This window comes from Lycium barbarum, chromosome 4 (genome assembly GCF_019175385.1).
Source record: "Lycium barbarum isolate Lr01 chromosome 4, ASM1917538v2, whole genome shotgun sequence".
NCBI classification, from domain to species: domain Eukaryota; kingdom Viridiplantae; phylum Streptophyta; class Magnoliopsida; order Solanales; family Solanaceae; genus Lycium; species Lycium barbarum.
This window is the reverse complement of record NC_083340.1, coordinates 39,863,238-39,888,228: the sequence shown is the minus strand read 5'-3', so window position 1 is coordinate 39,888,228 and position 24,991 is coordinate 39,863,238. Positions and strand designations below refer to the sequence as shown.

At 38.3% G+C, this 24,991-nt stretch overlaps 1 protein-coding gene and 1 long non-coding RNA gene across 10 annotated transcripts; one reads left to right on the top strand and one right to left on the bottom strand.

Moving 5' to 3' along the window:
- Window positions 1–24,991, bottom strand: LOC132635927 (uncharacterized). Of its 8 annotated transcripts, XR_009580857.1 has the most exons (6): window positions 24,464–24,991; window positions 22,454–22,573; window positions 13,886–14,145; window positions 12,797–13,774; window positions 432–542; window positions 1–356 (listed from the first exon to the last, which is right to left on the bottom strand). XR_009580857.1 is itself a non-coding variant. In XM_060352538.1 (4 exons), exons 2-4 carry the CDS (start codon window positions 22,517–22,519, stop codon window positions 128–130), a joined length of 441 nt encoding a protein of 146 aa, XP_060208521.1. In that variant the 5' UTR covers window positions 22,520–22,573; window positions 24,464–24,985; the 3' UTR covers window positions 1–127. The 8 variants fall into 8 exon arrangements, 1 of the variants encoding a protein (XP_060208521.1); XR_009580853.1 differs by having other exon boundaries at window positions 12,797–14,145; XR_009580854.1 differs by having other exon boundaries at window positions 432–533; window positions 12,797–14,145.
- LOC132635928 (uncharacterized) lies at window positions 22,230–23,771 on the top strand. 2 transcript variants are annotated; one of them, XR_009580859.1, is made up of 3 exons: window positions 22,255–22,931; window positions 23,110–23,542; window positions 23,634–23,771. It is a non-coding gene; the product is annotated as an uncharacterized LOC132635928 (long non-coding RNA). The 2 variants fall into 2 exon arrangements; XR_009580860.1 differs by lacking the exon at window positions 23,634–23,771 and having other exon boundaries at window positions 22,230–22,931; window positions 23,110–23,632.

The following is a 24,991-nucleotide window of genomic DNA, read 5'->3' as shown; positions in this document are numbered from 1 at the left end:
TGGCATACAACAGGAAGGCATACAATTTGGATGTGATACTTTGGGATTCAAATGGATTCAGAGGTACAATAATTTGTATTCATTTTATTTTTGTCAACTATAGTACAACAGTATGAAATGCGTAAAACTAATTAATGATGATTTTTTCACATATATCAGAATGTATGTTTGGCCTAACTAGCTTTGGTGGTGCTTCGTTATCACTTATCGCCTCGTCTTCTTGCTTCCGCATAGCATAGCTCCAAAGAAGTGCACCATATCTCGTACGAAGTAAATTAGCGTCAAAGTCTTCGATCGGAATACCAACACCCCAGCTCAAATACTCCGCATACGCTACCACATACACCCCACAATCCCTGTAAAAAAAAAAGTATCATTTTAAAAAAAATGATTACATGATATAAATTTTAAAAAGGTAAGTCAATACATACTTGCTCCCATGTCTCTGTTGTGGCAGATTATCAACACACACAACATCAAATGAATCTGACAGGGCTTTGTCGTTGTATGCTGGTTCTTGAGACCAATCGATGCTGTTACACCTTGGAAAAATCCCCGTTAATGTACAGTGAATAGTCTAGTGAGGAACACAAGGTATATGATGATTTAGGTAAGTAAGAAATAGCATTTGATGATCTTAATCGAGATTTAAAGACATTTGACTAAAAGGAAGAAGTTTGGCAAAGAAAGTAAAGGATATGTTATGTGTCGGGTAGGAATCATGGACGACGAGTTAACGATGGCATAATGATGTCTTGGAGACGAGTGATAACGTCCCTTAGATTGGTATTGAGGTGTTAAACAAGTGTCAAGAAGGTTGCATAAGGATTGGAGATCAAACGAGTCGACGAGAACGAAATCGGAACAACTGGGCACTATACGGCCCAACATACGGACCGTATAAAATATATTGGCCGTATGTTAGGCCGTATATTTAGCCAAAAGGAGCACCACCTACTGGACCAAACATACGGCCCGTATAAAATGTACGGACCGTATGTTGGTCCGTATAACTTGGTCGGGACAGGTTTCAACATTTAAAATAAGGGACCCTTTCTCATTTAATTTCATTTCATCTCACTCCTCCACAGGTAAAGAAACCTCTAGAACCTTCTCCATTATTCATCCACAAGAATTCAAGGGAAAACCAAGATCAACTACACCAAATCCATGAAAACAAGTGTGTGAAGCCTAGCAAAAGCTCATCTACACCAAGAAAACTCAAAGGAAGTGAGTTAGGGTTTTGGTGCAAGAAGAGAAGTTCCAATCAAGGGTTGTTCATCCATCATATAAGGTAAGTTTTATGACCATACCATGTTGTTTGAGGTATTGGAAGGCTAAGACACTTGAATTGTAGAAAGATATAGGAGATGGGTCATGAAAGAGTGAATAGTGTCATTGTTGAACAATAGTTTGGATTTAATGACTAATATTTGTATGTTGTGATTGTAAATATGTTATGAATGACATTTAGACCATGGAATAAGTATTATATATGAGAAAACGCGATAGAAGTTATAACCATAATTGTGGAGAAATTGAAGGGAAATGGTAAATTGTGGTAAATGTAGATAAATGATGATTGTCGTGTGCGATGTTATGAATGTTGTTATCAACGTTTGGGAATTGATATACTATATGAGGAAATTTGTATAAACAAAGGATATGCCACCCAAATTTTCCTAGAAATAGTAAGCACGTTTAAGTAATCGATTGACTAACGTTCGTACGACTTCTCTTGAAGGTAGGAACGCGAATATTGAAGGGAACGATCAAGCGGCGGAATAGCTACAGGAAAAGGTATGTAAGGCTAGTCCCTTGTTTCTAAGGAATGAATCCTATAGTATGATGTCCCCTCCTTCTTCATGATTTTCCTACGTATCAAAAGCTATGAGTCTACGATTATAAAGAGTATCACAAGATAAAGAAAAGAGACATGTATGAGCATGACGATATTGATGATGAATCTAAGTCTAGGAGTCCTAAAGCTCATGAGCGACATTCCTACGAAGATGGGAATCCTTATACAATTCCTATGATATTATTTCTCTACCTCTCCCTGACTTTCTTATATTCCGGAACTGCAAGTCAACATTGATAGAGAGCTTCTTATGAGATAAAGATAAGGAATGCGTTATGAATATGATAATGAAGATGATAAGCTTAAGGCTAAAGATTATAAAGTTCATGTTATAATGTTCCTACCAAGCTTATGACATTAACTATAATCTATTGGTGTTACTTGTTGTATACACTCACCTTATGTACGAATTCCTTCAAGGTGAGGCGGAATACCTATGAATGCTCCATAATGTAATCGGGGGTTCTCGACCTTATGTCACCCCGACATTATTATAGATTGTCCATAAGCCTTATTGCACGTCTTATGACCAATGTTCCGCAAATTTGCCAGTCTATGTCCATAGAGAATCATATGAGATAAAGGTAAGAGATATGCTATATAAACGGTAGTGGTGATGTTGAGCTTAAGCCTAGAGATTATAAAGTCTATCCTACGATATTCATACGAAGTCCATGCTACGAATATGATGTGATTTTCATAGATTGTCTTTAAATTTAAATGTATGCATTAATGAAAGGTTACGATACACTTATAAGACGTATGTGATGACAATGATGATGATGAGATATACTGATCCTTGTTATGATGTATGTGATATGGTCGAGCCACTACGTGACCGAATACGAAAGATATGTATGTGATGCTGTCGAGCCACTACGTGGCCGAATACGGATAATGTTTAATGTGTATGAGCAGATACGGCACTACGATGATGAATTATATGACGATGATGTATACGCTATGATGATTCATGTACGACGGTTATGTATATATGATAGATGTATTAAATGTATTCATCCTTAAGGGTCGCGCAGGTTTCGCCTTCACTTTATGACTTATGATTTCTCTATCATGTTTATTTCATTCATGCCTTACATACTCAGTATAATATTCGTACTGACGTTCGTTTTCTTTGGACGCTGTGTTCATGCCCACAGGTAGACATGGAGACGGCGCAGACCTTTAGGAGCAATCAGCAGATTTGCAGGAGCACTCCATTATTCCGGAGGTGCTAATCGGGTTTACACTTTTGTGTGTGTGTATATATATATATATATATATATATATATATATATATATATATATATGTATATGTATTTTGGGCACGACGGGGTCTTGTCCCATCCATATACCTAGAAATCTAGTAGAGGCTCGAAGATACATATGTGTGGGTAGTATGGTCTCACGATGCTATTATGGTGTATATGTTATTATTTTGATAGCTGAAGGGCGTATGTATATAAAAATCAATTATGTTTCAAAATGAATGATGATTTTCTTATAATTGAGTATAAATTTGATAAAAGAGCACTATATGAGTATGATGAGTAATAAAACGAGCGGTGCTCGGTGGTTAGCCCCGGGTACCCGTCGCAGCCCTAGTCGGGTCGTGACATATGCCTTCCTTCTTTCTATAAAAATCACTTATAGACAGTATTGAGGTAGGATCTTAGCCATCTTATCTATTTCAATCTTAACAATTGCGTCATAGCCTACTAATCGGTATGAGTCATATACCCTGATACATCTGTCCCGGAATGATACAACTGCCAAGACCCAATGATGTATGTCCTTCACGTTAACTGGGATCAATACATTGTCAACAGTATGCCACGGGACATTAGCGATCAACCTGTAGCCTCTAAGGTACTCGCATATAACATCTTCTTCTTTAGCTACACTCGTGTCACCATTAGTTGTAACATACTTGTCAAAGGTTTCCGCAATCCATATTTTCAAAATAAAGTCAACAGTGGTGTATCTGTATGTACTTTTTCCTTCATACTTGCCTTTCTTCCGCAAGTAGTAAAATATGTATTTTGGGCACGACGGGGTCTTGTCCCGTCCCTATGTCTATCACTCCAGTAGAGGCTCGTAGATACGCAGTGTGGGTTATATGGTCTCACGAGGATGCTATTATGTATATATGAAAGTAATTACGTTTTCAAAATGAAAGATGATTTTCTTATAATTGAGTATAAATTTGATAAAAGAGCATTAAATGAGTATGACGAGTAATAGAACGAGCGGTGCTCGGTGGTTAGCCCCGGGTACCCGTCGCGGCCCCTAGTCGGGTCGTGACAAAAGTGATATCAGAGCAGCTCAGTCCTAGGAAGTGTCTACGAGCCGTGTCTAGTAGAATCTTGTTTATGGTGTGTTGCGCGCCACACTAATAACAAGAGGCTATAGGGCATTTAGGAAAAATGACCATCTTTCTTCTTAAGAGATCGTGCGATAGAGCTGTGTTATAAGATTTTTCCCCTCTTAATAGTGTGTTATGATTTTAGAAATGCCGCCAAAAGGAAAAGCTACATCCGCCCAGAAGTGCAAGACTACGACAAAGAGACGGGTGGAAAGAGAGCCTCCGATGAATGTAGAAGAGGGCGAGTCACATAATGAGGCCCTATCTAATACTTCCTCCACCCCGCCCAATGTAGAAGAACAAGGAGGAGCTTCAGATCCAATACCTCCACCAGTTGCTTCGGGTCAACAAGTGACTGAAGCTATCCACTTATTGACACAGCTAGTTGCCGCCCAGGCACAGCGAAAAAATGCGGGCCCAAGTGATTGGTCAACTAGTACCAGAGCCCGCGATTTTATGAGTTTAAATCCTCCGGAGTTTTTCGGGTCAAAGCCAGATGAAGACCCTCAAGGTTTTATTGATAAAATGTTGAGAACATTAAAGACAATTCACGCCTCTGAAACCGAATCGGTGGAGTTAGCATCTTATAGACTCCGGGATGTGGCAGTCTTATGGTATAATAAATGGGTATTATCAAGAGGAGAGAATGCGCCTCCTCCGGTTTGGCAAGAATTTGTAGATGCCTTCATCCGCCACTATTTGCCACCCGAGGTCCGCCGATCTAGAGCGGATAGGTTCTTAAATTTGAAACAAGGAAATATGAGTGCCCGGGAGTATAGCCTTCAATTCAATTCATTGGCTAGATATGCCCCGCCTATGGTGGCCGATATGGGAGATAGAGTGCATAGGTTTGTGAGTGGCCTAGGGCCACATTTTTTCAAAGATTGCTTAACGGCTTCATTGCAAGACGGGATGGATATTTCCCGCATTCAAGCCCATGCTCAAAATCTAGAAGAGCAACGACATCCGCAAAGGGGCGAGCGTGATACGGATCAGGGGACAAGTAAGAGGGCCAAATCTATAGGTGCTAATGGCGACCATAGAAGGGGATTGAGGCAGACGTATTCTAGACACTCAGGTCAGTCAGTGACTAGTACACCTCCACGATTTGCAGGCCAGGGGTTCGACTTCTCTAGTCATCCCGGACCGGATCAGAGTTTCACAGAGTCGGGCTCTCGGTATAGGAGTGATTCAGGCCAGAGGAGATCAACTATACCACAATGTACTCAGTGCGGTAAGCTACATTGGGGACCGTGGCGATTGGGTTCGGATGTTTGTTATGTTTGCGGCCAGTCAGGTCATATTATGAGAGAGTGCCCATTTCGAGGTGGTAGGCATGCGGTTCGGCCCGCAGGATCAGCGGCTGGTTCTTCTTCGGTGCGCCCGGGAGGGTAGACTCCCCCGGTACTAGCAGGTCGAGGTAGAGGCAGAGGGGGAGCATCTACTTCAGGTGCCACTCAGCCCCGTATATATGCTTTAGCTGAGCGACAGGATCCAGAGTCATTTCCCGATGCCGTCACAGGTATATCTGCACCTTTGATAATGTGTGAAAGGAGAAATAAATATTATCATATTAAACAAGTATGAATTGAGAGGTTTTATGCTATGTAGCGACGGTAATCGGTAAAGTATGATACGTGGTATTAACAGTTTTTATATATATCCTTGAGGATAGTATTGATCCACCACATGTAATCTATGTGAAATACCTTTAAAAGTACTACCGATGAGACTAAAAGGGGATTGTAAGGACGATGGTACGCGAGTTTTAAGGGAATAGGGTGTGAAGAGTAGAATATCCAAGATAGTAATTGCTGAAGAATAGAGAAAAGATAGCATCAATTAGAAAAAGCAAGAGAGTGACCTACGCTACCGAGTAAGTTAGTTATGAATGAAAGCCTCCTTATCATGTAAACTATATTGTCAATATGTTTTATGAAGATGTGAATGTAAGGAAAATATTCGAGACATGAGTTATCGCACTTTAGAAGTTACCATTACAGGATTATTGAGTTAGTAGTACGAGGCTGCATAATCAATGAAGGACATGAGAGATGTCCTAGAAGAATTTACTGTATGATCGAAAGGGAATGGGAGAGGTGTAGGCAGATATAAAAATGCCCTCCCAAATAGCCCCAGGATGTAAGTTAAGAACCAAAAAAATACAAGCTTGATAAAGGTATGTACGTTTTCTTTTATGCTTTTAGGTCGTGTGTGGCCAAACTCTGTTGCTATAATGTTGTGGCCCTGTGAGGCAATATTATTATGGGTTTTTGTGACACGATGGTAGTTCCATATTACAGGGGAAACTCTAGCGAAATCTTTGTAAAATTCCCGAGTGTTTAACATTCAAGGACGAATGTTCCAAAAAGGGGGGAAGAATGTTACACCTTCGAAAATTTCCCGTTAGCATACAGTGAATAGGCTAGCGAAGTGCATGAGGTATACGATGATTCGGATAAGTGAGAGATATTATTTGACGATCCTAATCGAGGTTCAAGACATTAGACGTAAAGGAAGAAGTTTGACAAAGGAAGTAAACGATATGTTGTGCGTCGGGTAAGAATCATGGATGATGTCATAATGATGTCTTGGAGACGAGTGATAACGTCCCTTATATTGGTATTGAGGTGTTAAACAAGTGTCAAGAAGTTTCCATAAGGATCGGAGATCAAACGAGTCGACGAGAACGAAAACGGAACAACTGGGCACTATACGGCCCAACATACGGACCGTATAAATTATACTGGCCGTATGTTAGGCCGTATAATTAGCCAAGAGGGACACCATTCTCTGGACCAAACATACGGACACACATATGGTCCGTATAAAATGTACGGACCGTATGTTGGTCCGTATAAGTTGGTCGGGACAGCTTTCATGATTTGATATAAGGGACCCTTTCTCATTTCATTTCACTTCTATACACTTCAAGAAAACTCTAGAACACTCCCTAATATTCATCCACAAGGAAATCAAAGGAAATTCATGATCAACTACTTCAAACTATGAAAACAAGTGTATGAAACCTAGCAGAAGCTCATCCACACCAAGAAAACTCAAGGGAAGTGAATTAGGGTTTTGGTGCAAGAAGAGAAGTTTCACTCAAGGGTTGTTCATCCATCATCTAAGGTAATTTTCATGACTATACCATGTTGTTTAAGGTATTGGAATGCTAAGACACTTGAATTGTAGAAAGATATAGAAAATGGGTCATAAATGAGTGAATAGCGTCATTGTTGAATAGTGGTTGGGATGAATCATGAATGTTGGTATGTTGTGCCTGTGAATATGTTATAAATGAAATTTAGACCATGGAATAAGTATTATATATGAGAAAACGTGATAATGAGCTATAACCATAATTGTGGAGAAATTGAAGGGAAATGGTGAATTGTGGTAAATGTAGATGAACAATGATTGTTGCTTGCGATATTGTGAATGTTGTTATGAACGTTTGGGAGTTGATATAATATTTGAGGAAAGTTGTATAAACAAAGGAGATGCTGCCCAAATTTTCCAAGAAATAGTAAGCACGTTTAAGTAATCGATTGACTAACGTTCGTGCGACTTCTCTTGAAGGTAGGAACGCGAATATTGAAGGGGAACGATCAAGCGGTGTAATAGCTAAAGGAAAAGGTATGTAAGGCTAGTCCCTTATTTCTAAGGCATGAATCCTATAGTGTGATGTCCCCTCCTTCTTCATGATTTTCCTACGTATCAAAAACTATGAGTCTACGAGTATAAGAAGTTTCATACAAGATAAAGAGAAGAGATATGTTACAAGCATGACGATACTGATGATGAATAATAGTCTGGAAGTCCTAAAGTTCAGGATATGACATTCTTACAAAGCTAATGATGCTTATGTAACTCCCATGATATTATGTTCCCTACCTCCCCATGACTTCCCTACCTTCCGGAAAACTAAGAGTTTATGATCATAAATAGTCACGTGAGATAAGGGTAAGAGGAATGTTATGAGCATGACAATGAAGATGATAAGCTCAAGTCTAAAGATCCTAGAGTTCATGGTATAATGTTTCTACCAAGCTTACGATATTAACTATAATCTATTGGTGTTACTTGTTGTATACACTCACCTTATATACTAATTCCTTCAAGGTGAGGCAGAATACCTATGAGTGCTCCATAATGTAGTTGGGGGTTCTCAACCTTATGTCACCCCGACATTGTTATAGATTGTCCATAAGCCTTAATGCACGTCTTATGACCAATGTTCCTCAAAGTTGCGAGTCTATGTTCATAGAGGATTTCATACGAGATAAAGGTAAGAGATATGTTATATAAACGACAGTGGTAATGTTTAGCTTAAGCCTAGAGATGATGAAGTCTATCCTACGATATTCATACGAAGTCCATGCTACGAATATGATGTGATTTTCATAGGTTGTCTTTAAATTTAAATGTATGCATTAATGAAAGGTTACGATACGCTTATAAGATGTATGCGATGACAATGATGATGATGATATATACTGATCCTTGTTATGATGTATGTGATATGGTCGAGCCACTACGTGGCCGAATACGAAAGATATGTATGTGATACTGTCGAGCCACTACGTGGCCGAATACGGAAGATATGTATGTGATGCTGTCGAGCCACTACAGCCACCTAAGAATCAGAGATGGCGGAGTGTCGACGGCGTGGGTTGATGCCACCGTCAACCCACCATCGACATGTCGACGGTCCGTCAAAGGGGACTAGTTCCTGCTAGTTCCCTTAGTCGTTCCAGCTCGGGACGATTCGATTCATTTAACTTTTAATCCTATCGTATTGCAAAGAACGTATACTCATACTTTGATACACACGAGGTAAAGCACTTAATATCTCAAAAACTCGGGTGCGAATTTCCATACTAAGGGTATAAACTACCAATAAGCTAAAGACTTTCTTGCGATGAAAACGGTAGGTGTAGCATGCTCCGTCCCTTAGAAACATTCATCCTCGAATGTTCATACAAGTTGTTGTTTATAATAATTTTGGTAGTGTCTCCCATGTAAATGTACCAATCCAACCTGTACACAGCAACCAAAAATAATGCCGCACAGGGCCATTTACTAAAATATACAACACCATGGCCTCACACGACCAGTCACAATAACTATAAATAAAATCAATATCTAGGGAAGATAATGCCTCAGACTGAACCTCCTGAGATGACGGAAATAAATAGAGGTATTTAGCCTTTATTTCTTCTTTCTCTTCCCAAGTCATTTTTTAACATTATTATTCCTCCACAGAACTTTAACGAAAGCCATGTTCTTAGTTCGCAATCGACGAACTTGTCTATCCAATATAGCCATGGGAATCTCTTCGTATGATAACTGCTCGGTCACCTGGATATCATCTACCGGTAAAATTCTCGAGGGATTTCCTATACACTTACGAAGCATGGACACATGGAATACTAGATGTACAGACTCAAACTCAAAAGGTAATTCTAGTTCATATGCTACTTTACCCACTATACGAATAATTCTATATGGCCCAATGTATCGAGGGCTCAACTTACCCTTCTTGCCAAATCTCGTAACTCCCTTCATAGGTGAAACTTTCAGGAAAACCCAATCGCCTACCTCAAACTCTAACTTGCGTTGCCGGTTATCTGCATAGGATTTCTGTCGACTTTGTGCCGCTAGTAGCCTTTCTTGAATCGCTTTCACTTTGTCAACTGCTTGTTGTATCAAGTTCGGGCCTACTAACTGATTTTCTCCCGCGTCGAATCATTTTATAGGCGATCTAAATCTTCGCCCATATAAAGCCTCATAAGGAGCCATCTGTATACTGGAATGGTAATTGTTATTACATGCAAACTCAATAAGAGGCAAATGATCATCCCGTCTACCTCGGAAGTCAATTACACAAGCTCTCAGCATGTCCTTAAGTGTCTGTATAGTACGCTCCGCCTATCCATCTGTCTGCGGATGAAATGCAGTACTAAGGCTCACCTGAGTCCCCAATCCATTCTGAAAAGATTTCCAGAAGTTAGCTGTAAAATGCGCTTCTCTATCTGAAATAATGGTTGTAGGAACACCATGAAGTCGTACGATCTCTTTAAGATAAAGCTTCGCATAATCTTCAGCTGAATAAGTGGTTTTGACAGGCAGAAAGTGGGCTGACTTTGTAAGCCTATCAACTATGACCCATATTGAATCATACTTCTGCTGAGTACGGGGCAAACCTGTAATAAAATCCATATTGATTACCTCCCATATAAATGTCATAATCTCCATAGTCTATAGTAAACCTCCGGGCTTCTGGTGCTCTATTTTGACTTGCTGACAATTCAGACACTGAGACAAATTCTGCTATATCTCTTTTCATAACATCCCACCAATAAACTTTCTTGAGATCATGATATATTTATGTTGTGCCCGGGTGAATAAAATAGAGAGAATAGTAAGCTTCCCCCATAACCTGCTGACGAAGCCCTGCAACATTAGGAACGTATAATCTACCTCGATACCTAAGTACTCCATCTCCTGTGATCATGAAAGGTGTCTTTTCTTTCTAAGGAGCTGTATCCCAATAATGAACTAAAACAGGATCTTCGTACTGGCGTTCCTTTATCTCCGTTGCCAAATATGACACTGCTGTGTCTTGAACCGTAACTCCGGCATCACCCGAATCTAACAGCCGGACTCCAAGGCTAGCTAATCGACGAACTTTGCGGACTATCTCTCTTTTCTCTAGCTGCACATATGACAGGCTACCCATGGATTTACGACTAAGAGCATCAGCTACTACATTAGCCTTTCCAGGATGGTACAGAATATCAACGTCGTAATCTTTAAGCAACTCTAGCCATCGCCTCTGATGTGAATTCAAGTCCTTCTACTTAATGATATACTGGAGGCTCTTGTGATCGATATAGATATCAACATGAACACCGTATAAGTAGTGTCTCCACATCTTCAAGGCATGAATCACTGCAGCTAACTCAAAATCATGGGTTGGATAGTTCTTCTCGTGCTTCTTCAGCTGTCTAGAAGCATAAGCGACAACATTTCCGTGGTGCATTAATACACAACCCAACCCAATACCTGAAGCATCACAATATATTAGATAGCCATCTGTTCCCTCCGGAAGAGTCAAGACGGGTGCTGAGGTCAACTTGTCTTTCAGTATCTGAAAACTCCGCTCACATGCATCCGTCCACTGGAACTTAGCTAATTTCTGAGTCAGCTTGGTCAATGGGGCTGAAAGACAAGAAAATCCTTCCACAAATCTTCTATAATATCCTACTAGGCCCAAGAAACTACGTATCTCTGTGGTGTCGTGGGCCTTGGCCAATTCTTCATGACTTCAAACTTTACAGTATCCACTCTAATGGCTTCATCTGAAATAATGTGACCAAGAAAAGCCAAAAAGTTCAACCAGAATTCACACTTAGAAAAGTTCGTATATAATCCCCTATCTCGTAGAACTCTAAGCGCTGTATGTAGATGATCTGCATATTCAGCCTCTGACGAAAAATAAACCAGAATATCATCTATAAACACGATCACGAACAGATCTAGGAAAGGCCTGAATACACGATTCATCTAGTCCATGAATACGGCTGGAGCATTAGTTAACCCGAATGACATAACAGGGAACTCATAGTGTCCATATCTAGTCCAGAATGCCGTCTTCGGAATGTCTTCCTCTTTCACCCTAACCTAATGATACCTTGAACTCAAGTCTATCTTCGAGAAATATCTAGCACCCCGCAGCTGGTCAAATAAATCATCAATCCTCGGAAGTGGATAATTATTCTTTACAGTCACTTTATTCAATTGCTGATAATCAATAGACATTCACAAAAAAACGTCCTTCTTTCTTATAAATAATACCGGTCCTCCCCATGGCGATGTACTGGGCCTAATAAAACTCTTCTCGAGTAAATCCCTCAATTGCTCCTTTAATTTTTTTAACTCCACAGGTGCCATTCTGTAAAGAGAAATAGATATTGGTTGGGTATTTTGCAATAGATCAATAGAAAAATCAATCTCCCGCTCTGGCAGAATGCCTGGAAGCTCATCTAGAAACATCTCTGAAAATTCACTGACCACAGGGACCGACTGAAGGGTCGGTGAATCTGCTTGCACATCCTGAACTTGAACTAGGTGATAAATATATCCTTTTTCTGATCATCTTCCTTGCCTTAAGGTAGGAAATAAATAAACCTACCCCTCAGTGAAGCAGCATTACCCTTCCACTCTAAGACTGGCTCGTCGGGAAACTGAAATTGAACTATTTTTGTTCTGCAATCAACATTAATATAACAAAAGACAACCAATCCATGCCCATAATAATATTAAAATCAATCATATCTAATCAATCAAATCTGCTAGGTTATGGTGGTTACAAACTACCACCACACAGCCTCGACATACTTACCTAGCTATAACTGGATCCCCAACTAGCGTAGACACCTCGAACGGTTTGATCGATTCAGGTTCTATCCCAAACTTACCAGCAACAAGTGGAGTAACATATGATAAGGTGGAACCTGGATCAGACAGTGGGTATACTTCATAGGAAGAGACCGAAAATATACCTGTAACAACATCAGGAGACGTCTCGCGATCCTATCTACCAGGTAATGCATAAATCGCTCGAACTAGATGCTCCACTCCTCTCTCTAAAACGCCCTACTGGTGTCTGAGAATCTTGCCCTGAAGGGCGTACTGTTGAAGAAGAACCAGCTACGGAGCCGGTAGGCTGAATAATACCTACACCACCCCTCAATGGGACACTGTCATCACATGACCTGGCTGGCCACAGGCATAACAAGCATATTATCCAGTCGACACCGTCTAGAGTGTAATCTACCACATTGAATACACCGCGGTACCGGTGGTCTCCTCTGACCTGACTTCCGTCTAAGCTGAGAACCTGAAGCTTTGGAACTCTGACCCGCTCCGGAATAAGAAGACCGATCAAATCTAGGGCCTGGAAACCACGAAGATGCACCCCCTGCTAAATGAAATGAATACCGGGAATGCGGCTGTCTCTGTCTTCCCCTGAACTCACCAGCAATATCTAAAGACCTAGCCCTTTTATCATGGCTCCGGTTACGCTCACGCTCGGTACTCCATTGAAGGTTACGATCTTCCAGATTCTGTGCATATGCCTGTATACGGGAAATATCCATCCCCGGCTGTAACGCAGCTGTAGTACATTCATCTATCAAATGTGGCCCTAGACCAGCCATGAAACAATGAACTCGATCTTCCATCTCAGCCACAATAGCTGGGGCATATCTAGCCAATGAATCGAAGTGTACACTGTACTGCTGAACACATATGCTGCCCTGCTCAATATACAAGAAATTATCTGCTCGAGTCCGTCGGACTTCTGGTGGTAAATAATGACGAATAAAAGCATCTGAAAACTCTCGCCAAACGGCTGGAGGGGCATTCTCTTCCCTAGATAGCCCCCATGTCTGCTACCACTGCACCGCAACATCACGGAGCCTATAAGATGCTTGCTCCACTGACTCGACCTCATAGGCGTGCATAACTCCCAAAGTCCTCTGCATAATTTCAATAAAGTCCTGAGGATCCATATTTTGCTTCAACACGAAAAACTCTGGAGGATCTAACTTGAGGAAACTCTTAACCCTCACACTACCAGCTCGTTCTACCTGATCAATACCAACTCCCTGACGTTGTGCCTGAGCGGCTATCAATCTGGTCAATAACTGCATAGCATCTCGCATATCCTGGGCCGGTGCATCTAGCTGAGGATTTGGAGCAGGTGCGGGAGGCAGGGTATGCGAAATCTGAGATGGGCTCTCACTCTGGGACTAGCCCCGAGCCCTGGTAACTCGCTAAGCACAGCCAGTGGCCTCACCAGCCACTCCTTTTCCCTTTTAGGCGGCTGTAGCTTTCTTGCAAAACATCGCTGAAATCAAAACAAATCGTTAGAAAATGAACGCTTAACACAAGGCTCTATCGCACGATCCAACAGAGAAAGAATGATCATTTCCTATATGTCCTGTAGCCTCCTGTTTATAAGTGTGGTGCACGACACAACAATAAATAAGACTCTACTAGACACATTCTGTAGACAACCCTAGGATGGAACTACTCTGATACCACTTCTTTCACGACCCAACCGGTGAGTCGTGACGAGTGCCTGACCTCTGATGACCAAGCACCCCTATACTCGTACCTGAACTTCACTGAATAATAAGGGCCTATGAATAGCTCGATCTGAAATATACTGACTCAAGTAAAGGATAATATCATGAACTCTATACCATCATAATATATATAATTATTGAAAAGAACGGTGCAAGCCGACTTGGCCGCTACATATGTTGTACACAAAAGAATAGGAGCCGACAAGGCTACATCACATGTCATCTACATACATCTGTCTATAGACCTCCACTAGAATATAAAGCTGTAGAAAGGACGGGAAAGTTCCCCGTCATAACCATATGCATATCTACATCTCAAAAGTAGCATACCAAAATGAACTGCAGCTCTGGATGAAGTGGCGCACTGACCACCGTTGGATGAAAGTCCTACTGAGCTAGGCTGCTCGTCTGTCTATCGGAACTTGCGGGCATGAACGCAGCCCCCCAAGTAATAGGGGAGTCAGTACAGACAATGTACTGAGTATGCAAGGTATAAGAGTAACATATACATAAGAATCATGACACGAATCGGAAACTCATAAGCTAACTGACTGTCTGAATGCATCTATACGACTAAATGTCTGAAAACATCTGTATAACTCTGAATAACTGAAAATGTCTCTTCGGTGTATGATATGCATACTTTCTTTAAAAATCATATATATCTATATATATATATATATATATATATGACCATATAGGTGCGGTGTATACTGCCCGGCCATGTAAGCACGGTGTTATCATCATCATCCCGCGTCCGGAACGATATCATAAGTTGCCCACTAGTGGTGTCTACCCGGCCTCTAGGTACGGTGTTACTATCATTATCCATAAGCCACCCACCGTAGTGGTGCTGCCCGGCCATATAGGCACGGTGTGAGAAAATACATACACACGCACACACACACACATACATATATATATACATATACATATGCGCGCACACACACACACACACACACACACACACATATATATATATATATATATATATGCATGAAGGACTCATGAAAATTGTAATCTGGACTACTATAAGCAACATGGGATCTCTGGAAGCCATAGACATAAAACATAGGAAATCAAGGATACGATGAATCCTGTACCATCTAAGAGTAGAGTCTTTGGAATTCGCTCGCTTACTGTGTTCATTAAGATAATAAGGATCATGCCAAGAGAATAAAAGGAACATCCTTAACATACCTTGAAGCGTATCTAATCGTTCAACATCTACTTCTCGAACTCGTAAGTCTACAAACAAGATAACATAGGCCACTATTAGCCCATTTACATCACTTACTATCTAATTCAACTCAAACATCAACAACGGCATCCTCCATAACAATATCAATTCTTACATATCACAATGTAATCAATTCTACTCTAAATCATCCCTCAACATAGCCCTCAAGCACAATCTTTGCTCTTATTCCACTTAAAACTTTCATAACTATAATCCCTTTACTTAAAACCGCTAAAATTCTTGATAATAACTCAAACTCAAAGGTAGAAATCGTATACATACATTGAAGGGACTAGAATACCAAGAATCAAACTCCAATTCCCAAGTTCATTAACTTCAAAGAAACCCTATGAATAACCTTTTACTTTACTAGCTCGGGTTTTACGAGCTCGGATCTTGCTAAAACTCTTGCAATATAATGGAAAGTGTAGAGGGGAAATATATTAGGGTTTTCTCTAACTTGGAACTGAGAAAATATGAAATAAAGTCGTGGGGCTAGACATATATAGATGGTTCAAGAAAATTCCAAGGGTGCGGTTGGACGAGCGGGTCGACAGCCCGTTGACACGTCAAAAGCTGTCGACTTGCACCGTCAATGTAGCCACCTGAGAATCAGAGATGCAGTGTGTCGACGGCGTGGGTTGATGCCACCGTCGATATGTCGACGGTCCGTCAAAAGGGACTAGTTCCTGCCAGTTACTTGAGTCGTTCCGACTCGCGATGATTCGATTCGTTTAGCTTCTAATCCTATCATATTGCGAAGAACGTATGCTCACACTTTGGTACACGCGAGGTAAAGAACTTAATATCTCAAAAATTTGGGTGCGGATTTCCATACTAAGGGTATAAACCACCAATAATCTAAAGACTTTCTTGCGACGAAAATAAGAGGTGTAACAACCTAGATATGATTATGAGATGTATGAGAAGAGGTGCTCAGGAGGTGAGCTTCGGGTGCCCGTTATGGCCCTAGGGTTGGGTCGTGACACTAGGCTAGGATTAGTCTAACTGTATTAGTGTCCTTAGCTAGAGTTAGCTAAGTAGAGTTTCTTGTAATCGGAGTAATGCAAGGGTTGAGGGACTATGGGAGTTAGTTCCTAGGTTACATAACCGCAGTTTACGATGGAGTTGTAACCTGAAGTTGCTTGTGTAGTGGAGTTAAAATCCTACAGGGGTAGGTTGTGATTTATAATCCCTTGAGCAATGAGTTTTCCATGGCAATATCTTGCCTTCTGTACTTACTGCATTGCATAAGGGAACTGGTACTCAGCCAGATCCCTCATATATTGTGTTTGGTGGACGAACAACCTGCATCATTTGGTATCAGAGCAGGTTCTTTCTAAAAGGTTAACACCTAGAAAGGATCTTCTTCATGGCTAGCTCGTTAAACCAAACGAAGGTTGAGTGTATCTTAAAACCACCAAGATTCAGTGCAGAACACTATGACTGTTAGAAGGCTAAAATGGAAGAATTCATCACTACTAAGGACCTAGTGCTATGGCACATTATCTCTAATGGCCTTCTTACTTCTGCACAAGATAGCTATACCCTGCAAAAGGATAAAAAAGCTAAAAATATTCTTCTTCGAAGCATTGGATCAGGTCAATACAACTTATTTGCCTTTTGTAAGATAGCAAAGGATATCTGGGAGGCTCTCAAAAGTGCACATAATGGATTTGACAAGTTCAGTACAAAGTTTGAACTTCTCAAGATAAAAAATGATGAAACCGTGCAAGATTCAGAAAGGAGAAAGTTGAAAGAAGAAGAGAGTTTGAACCACAAGGTAGCTCCTGAAAGTAACTCAAGTGAGGGGGAGTCTAACCCGGACTGTTTAAATCAAGGACGTAAAAAGAATACTCGAAGTAATAGTCAGTCTCGAAAAGAAAACTCAGAAAAATAAAGAGAACAATGCTGTTGTTTCAAGTGTGGGAAACCTAGCCACGTTATTAGAATCTGTCCTTCTCATAAGCAGAGTGCTTGGAAGGATATCTTCGGTAGATCTAAAGATGGGAATGTCCAAAGAAAAGAGTTCATGATAGACGATAATGAGGCTTCTGAAAATGAATTAACGCGTGCACTCACGGCCAGATCTGACTCGGATAGTAAAGATGAAGATGCTAAGGTAAACTTCTTTGAAGTTCAGAAGAACTTAAAAAATTACTCTCAAATAAAGTTGATGTCCTTGAAAAATGCTCTAATTGATGCTTTTCATAGTCTTGTTAAAGAAAAGACTTCTCTGTATGAGGAAATCAATGGTTTGGAAATTGAAAGCGATGATATGGGAGCATCCACTACAGATCTTGACAATCAAATTGCTGAAGTAATAAGAGAAAACTCTCTGTTAAAGAATCAAAAGAAGCAACGGATGAATACTCTGAAAGAAATAGAAGAAGCCTGTGAGGCTCAACTTGAATTGGAAAATGAGCTTCAGAAATTCAAAGTGAAGTTCACCTTTGAGCTAGAAAAGAACAGACAACTACATGAGGATCTGAAAGGGGTTAATATTTCTCTGGACAAATCTCTTGATTGGTCCTGGTCAATGAATGAGACTGCTCCTATAGTCATGATTGAGTGTGAAGGCAAGAAGAGAATTGACGTTCAGGATGATAAAACTCCTAACAACCATGCTAAAAAAATTGATGCTAAAAGTGGAAATTGTTTGAATAAACACAATGTTCGAAGAAATTGCCGCAAGGATGCCTTCAGAATTAGACATCATTATCTTCAGAAAAGAAAGATATCCACCAAAAGGAAACTCAAATGGAGGGACATGGTCCCTGGATAAATAAGAAGGTGTTTCCTGCATGGGCAAAGAGGGATGTGATTCATCTGTCTTATCATGATAGGGGACACAAATTAGTTTGGGTTCCTAAGTCTGGTAAATAATTCTGTCGAAAGGCTTGAGTGAGACGAGGCAGTAGAAAGGGATACTCTCAATGTGGCTTAAATATTAGATTGCTCCAAATAAAAATAAATCAAGTTTTTATTCTCACTCAAGACCTACCAAAATGAGAGTGTGTCTTTTGGATTGTGGGAAAACTGGCTCTACACTCTCCCATATATGAGAAACTTGTTGTCCTCCCTCCAAAGGTTCCTCTATATGATTGGAAATAACAAGAGTAAAGGTACACACAGGGCAATATTAGGATGATTGAAGTATTGGAGAGTTTGCTTTTCTCAAAGTTCATGCCTGGTACTCATTTGTCAAAGAACCCTAGACTCAGGTTAGTAGTTCTTCAGTACTGATATGTCTTTAAATTGCTAAAGGGTTCCATGTCATTAAACTTTTTCCTTATATCAACCCTGCTGATCCAAAATGCCTCATCTATCTGAACCAACATAGTTGATAAAGAAAAGTTCTCCCAGCCAATCAAAATTGATTCATCGCTGAACCCTTAACTAAAAGGCTCATTTCCCCTTTTCTCTCTTGAACTCTCTGATTATCCTCTCTTTAGAACTCTTAGTAAGAACTCTGTTCTTCAACCTTTTTCTCTCTCGGTTCAATCATGTCTTAAAAAGAATTTTCGACCATGCCTGAAATAAGATTACTCTCTCACCCTCTAAAAGCTCAATCCCATCAGACCAAGAACCTCAATCCTCTCACCTAAAAATCCCTATTTCGTCGAATCAAGATCCTTCTATCACTCTCTCAAAACCCAAAATCTATTTATTCTTATTGTTATACTACCTTTTAACCGGGTCAAAGCGGAGTACAACATATTAGTGATTCCTAATTATTTAACTTAAGGAGTCGCCACCTAATTATTTTAACGGCGAATTAGAACACCTAATTATTAATTAAGTAATGCTAAAAGTTAACTCCGATTAATGGTCTTCTTAACTTAACGATTCTAGGTAAGGATTCTTAGTTATCCTAAAGGGAAGGGATTAAGCACGTTTTACGATCTATTAACTACGGTTAACCGGCCAAACTTAGGTTACAAAAATGATCTCAAAATACAAATATAGCATTGTAGATACTTTATAACCATTTGAGAAAAATAGCTTGCAACTAGCAAGCTTATAGTATTAAAACATAAATAATGGTAGTCAACTTTATAGTTTTGAAGTCAAAATAAAATATAAAGAAATCTTTACAAATCCCTGGCACTTTCACATATTGAAATATTATTGAATTTGAATGATTCGAAACAAGTAGCAGTCAATTCAAAACATGAGCAAGGTTTATAAAACGGTATTCTTTTTATCTCAATATGTCAAAACTGAAAACAGAATTTTAATCTAGCTGTTCCAAAGCCACGGTTTTAGCGAGAAAATAAAATAAGATTTGCAAAATAATAATAATAATAATAATAATAATAATAATAATAATAATAATAATAATAATAATAATAACAATAATAAAAAAATACCAGTCCAAACAGTGCACTAATATATTTTAGTGGTTGCCTTCGAAGAATTGTTTTCAGATTCATCTTCAGCCCCTATATAAATATTACCACTCTTTAAGTGATGAAAATATTATTTTATTAATAATAAATTATTGGGATAGTCTAAATGATAGAATAAAACCTACACTAAGTAAGTTTATCCTAAAATCCCAAAACAGGGATACACCAAGCATAAACAAACCAGCGATTGTGTTTAACAAATAAATTAAAAAAATGCAATAAAATAAAAAATGAAAATGGAATGAATGGTAATAGAAAGATAGCCAAAAGAAGTCCTGAGCAATTTTGCTCGTTCCTCTTGACATATTTGATGCATTTAAAAGAGAATATGCGGAATAGACTCCATGCTCGGTAATAGGAGAGTCTTGGGTTAAGACTTCAAGTTTTTAAGAGTCCCGAATTAAGACTATATTTGCTCCCAGGGTGCACATATAAACAAAGACGAGGAGAAAAAAAGATTAGAATGCAGGATACAAAAAAAAACATGGGAAATTAAACAAATTCTTCATACAAGTCAGCCGTATAATTTAAAGTATGAAAACTATCAAACTGAACATATATTTTGACAAAGTTCCATAATGTTTTCATTTAGCATACGAGATTTTGACACGTTCTTTCCAGGTTTCGTGTACTTAAACAGATAATATACATAAGCAATTTTCACAGTATATTAGTCAAAGAAAAATCATTGGATTTATCAATATACCATCTTCATTTAGACAAACACGGAGGTTACATGCAAGACACCATACGAACAAGAGATAAAAGAAATGAGGAGAACACATATCATTTAACTATTTAGCATGCTATGCAATTGAACTGACACTGAGTAAAAAGAAATTTCACACTTGTAGGGAAAAGGAACTAGGGATCTACACTTGACTGGTTTTAAAAAAATCATGTTGTTCTAAGGACATAGATTCATAGAGATTCATAGACTTATGGTGGATGAAACATAATAAAGAGTTAGGGTCATGAACATCACTAAATAAAATCTCATAAGGGACTAACATTCTGAAAAAATCAACCACACATAAGGCAGGTAGCTTTCCAAGATATTTGATAAATACTATTAAGACTAAACAAAAGAAAACTCAAACTTAGAACACACATTACTTCAAATTAACAGATTCAGCCATTTAACAGCCTTTGAATTAAATGACATTTAAACATCAATTAAGATCAGAGAGATGAACCGACTTAGAGAGAATCATGACAATCTTCAAGAGCATAGATCAGTTCAAAATCTCTGAAATATCAAAAATCATTTTTTTGTTTTAACAGAGGGAGGACACTATTTGCTACAGGCCATCACTAAGATCTAAAAGGGAGGGAGTTATAATGAATAAATAAAAATAGATCATTTTTTTTGAAAGGTAGTCTTGGTTCAAGAATTTTGGGGGTGGGGTCCTAGAGCCTCCGGTCTTTCAACTCAACAAACTAAGACCTTACCTAATTTCGTCAATAAATCTAAGACTGAGTATTAAGTAGTGATGGGCAGGGAGCTAGTAAATCAAGGCACAAAACTTAACTCTTCAGGACCTTATACTCAACATGCAACAGTATACTAAAGTAATGTAGCCCTAGGTAAATGCTATTAGTCTTTGCTTCTCAACCTTATCAAGACATGCTTAAAAATGTAGATTGAATCACAAAAGAGGGGCAAAACCATTTTCTATAAACACTTTTAAAAGAAGTGAAGTTAAAGATCCTTACTGTTTTTGAAATGCACTTCTAGCAAACCCAGTAATTCAAAGGATGCTAATAGCCCTACTGATTTAGAGTAGTAAAAGAAAAGAGGCAAATTTCTTTTAATATATTTCTCATGTATAACAAGGAAATGTTCAAAAATCATTTAGAGGAGGCTGAAGTTAAAAGTCATTTTGCTAAAGTTTTGGACCCCTTAAAATATTTGGGCAAGACTTGTTTCTTCATGTGATTCAATAATTATCGGATTGTAGTTATTAATCAATCAAACCTCACACAAGCTAAAGGAAACAAGAAACTTTAAAGAGGAAGAAATAACTAATAACCAAACCTAGCAGCAAAATTATTAGAGAATAATATGTTAACAGCTGGTGAAGTTAACCAGATTCAAATCCATCACTAGTTAAAGGCAATAGACAGCCACACCTATTTTTAACTAATCACTAAGCATCTAACAACGAAAAGAACACTCAACAAGAATCTATATATAATATAAAGCTAGGCATAGACAAGGTGATGTGGCACCTCTCTATGGCCACCATTGGTATTTATCTTTTTTGTCAATTTTTTGACATTTTACCTCATTTTTCTAATTAAAATGAAATATAATCATGAAAAAAAAATTCAATTCAAGCATTAAAAGGTTACTTATTGCAATTAGATGCTCAATGTTCAATTCTTTAATCATGGAGAAAAAGGAACGCATACCGTCTCCATTTTGGGGCAATACTGATATGGCCTTTTCTTCCAATTTTTTAGTATAATAGCTCTCATTAATCACTGCCTTAACTTGACCAACTCAACACTATTCTAATATGCATAATTAACCTGATGAATATGAAGAAAAGAAACGGCAAATATCAAAACATAAGCTTTTAATTACAATAATTATAATAAATCCATCAAACATGTGGCAGAGATTATGGAGGAGAAGAAGAGTTGTGCAAGTTATGGAGGTTGGCTATATATCAGCTTGTAAAATTGTTGCGTCTCGGATGTAGCATCTAAAGGAAATTCTCAACACCCAGCAACAATGACTTCAAACTTTCTTTTGTTTTCGCATGTTGAATTAATTAAATATATATCTTATGATCTTACTTCAAAGATACAACACCATCTTCTCCATATTTTTACAGCTTCATTGGTGGCTTTTTTGCAGCCATGAAAACAGAACAAAAATTATCAGGTATCGCTTTTTTCCTTCATATTTATTTCCTTCTTGGGGTTCAATTGGATATGTATTTAAGTTATGTATTCAGTTAGAATAAGAAATTTTGCATATTCGATTATTTTTACATGTTATATCGTGTAATTTATTTTATTTTCAAGATTACCAAATCTTATATGATCACTACTAAAAACAGGAAAATCGAAGGTCAAAACCAACGAAATAAAACCGAATTTGACAATATCGGAAAAGAATGGTTTGGAAGATAAACCGATAGAATCCGTCAAAAAATCCTGAACTCCAGTGTAACTTCCGTCTTTGGTCAGTGTCTTTTTCAAGATCGGAGGAGATCCTTGGGAGTGGACGTGGTTTAAACCGAGGGAGACCATCGGTTGTCTAAATATATAAATTCCGGTTTGTATATGATAAAAAATATATTTATATACAATGTTTTTTAGTATAATATGTTTATATAGGTGGGGGTTATGTAACTGTATATTCTTGAATGAATACTAATAAGTTGATGTCAACTTCTTTCCTGCAATCTTCATGGACTAAAGTGGTAGTACGAAGATGATTGACTATGAGGAATAAATGGGAGGAACTTCATTCAGATCGCATATTCGATGGTAAGATTTTCACATTCATTTGAAACTTTTGATGTCAATTCTGTAATTTCTGTTCCTGATTTAAATTTAATGAAATAAACATTAATTTCAGGTTTGTTGATTTTTATTGATGAAATAAATCAATAGTAACGGGCAGAGGAGAAAGAAGAGGAATAGTTGCTTTATGTATATGCGGTTATAATGTTTTTTATATTAGTTATACCAGGAGCTAGGTCAAACAAAATAAATATCACATAGAATATAAAATTGTATAATGACATGGGTAATTAGTCAAAAACTTAAGAAAATATAATAAATGAGATTGATAATGATGAAGGCAAAATAAACATAGCATAGAATAGGAGGAGAAAATGTCGATTCTTCAAAATTGGGAAAGGTATTTGATTTTAAAGCAAAATTAGAGAGGAAAAATATTTTTTACCCATAATTTAAGGGATTTGTTTTTCTTTTTGGATAGATCTAATTATGTAAGATGATAAATGTCAAACATTTTTTTTTAGAAAAAAGTGATAATAATAATAAAACGGATTAACACTTAAAAAGACTATTTTATAGTATATTCAATTTTCGAATATAGTAAATTAGTTTGTAAAGGTGATGAGATATTTCATGACCGCGCGAAGCGCGGTTACATTTACTAGTATATATATAAAGGAAGAGGTCACTGGAAGAAACATGATTATACTAGGGAGTAAACCATTAATCAGTAACTTAACTGACAAAATTTAAACTAAACTAATCCTATTACAGAATCGATAAAATACTGGAATAAATAATGAAAATAAGATTAAGATGAGGAAGGAAGTTTACTCATATAATTCTAACACAGCGTTTCAAAACTAAGCTAACCTATACTAGAATTCAGAATGCACACAGAACTTAACAAAAAGGAAAATAAAGCTGAAACGAAGGAAAAATTACCTTTTAATGGTGCAGTGAACGGGGTGCGGGGGTCTTAGATCTTACGCAATCCGACCTCGAACTTGAGTATTTTTTATATATATAAAAAAGATGGCAGCAAGCAATTGAACTTTTAGGAGGTAAGAAACGAGAAGAAAACAAGAGTTTTTGAGAGCAAGAGTGGCGGCCAGAACCTTGGTCCAAATGGACTCCAAATGCTAGTATTTATAGATACAAAATAGGCTTTTTTTCGGATTCAAAGTTTTGGGCTGGATTTTATACGAATTTGCTGTTTGAAATCAAAATTGAATCTCCTAGGGTTGATTTTTCTCAGAAATTTCAGAGGTGTTTTGGCCTTTTGTGTTGACCTCATTAGAGAGAAGGTATAAGGGGACGTTATAGGTGGCAGTTCTTACCCAGAAATGGAAGAACAAAATTCTGCCATGGCTGATGAAGGCTGAATCGTTAGCCAAAGATGAGTAGAAGACAAAAGGTTCTGCTGGGCATTGATGGACGTTTGGGCATTGGTGGTAAGAAGGTAAATTTTTT

Excerpts from the sequence above, each read along its gene's own strand:
- LOC132635927 (XM_060352538.1), bottom strand. The coding sequence starts at position 22,519 with ATGAGAGCTATTATACTAAAAAATTGGAAGAAAAGGCCATATCAGTAT. Across the intron at positions 578-22,453 it reads ATTGCCCCAAAATGGAGACG|ACTATTCACTGTACATTAAC; the intron begins GTATGCGTTCCT and ends GTTCCTCACTAG. Across the intron at positions 357-431 it reads CAACAGAGACATGGGAGCAA|GGATTGTGGGGTGTATGTGG; the intron begins GTATGTATTGAC and ends TTTTTTTTACAG.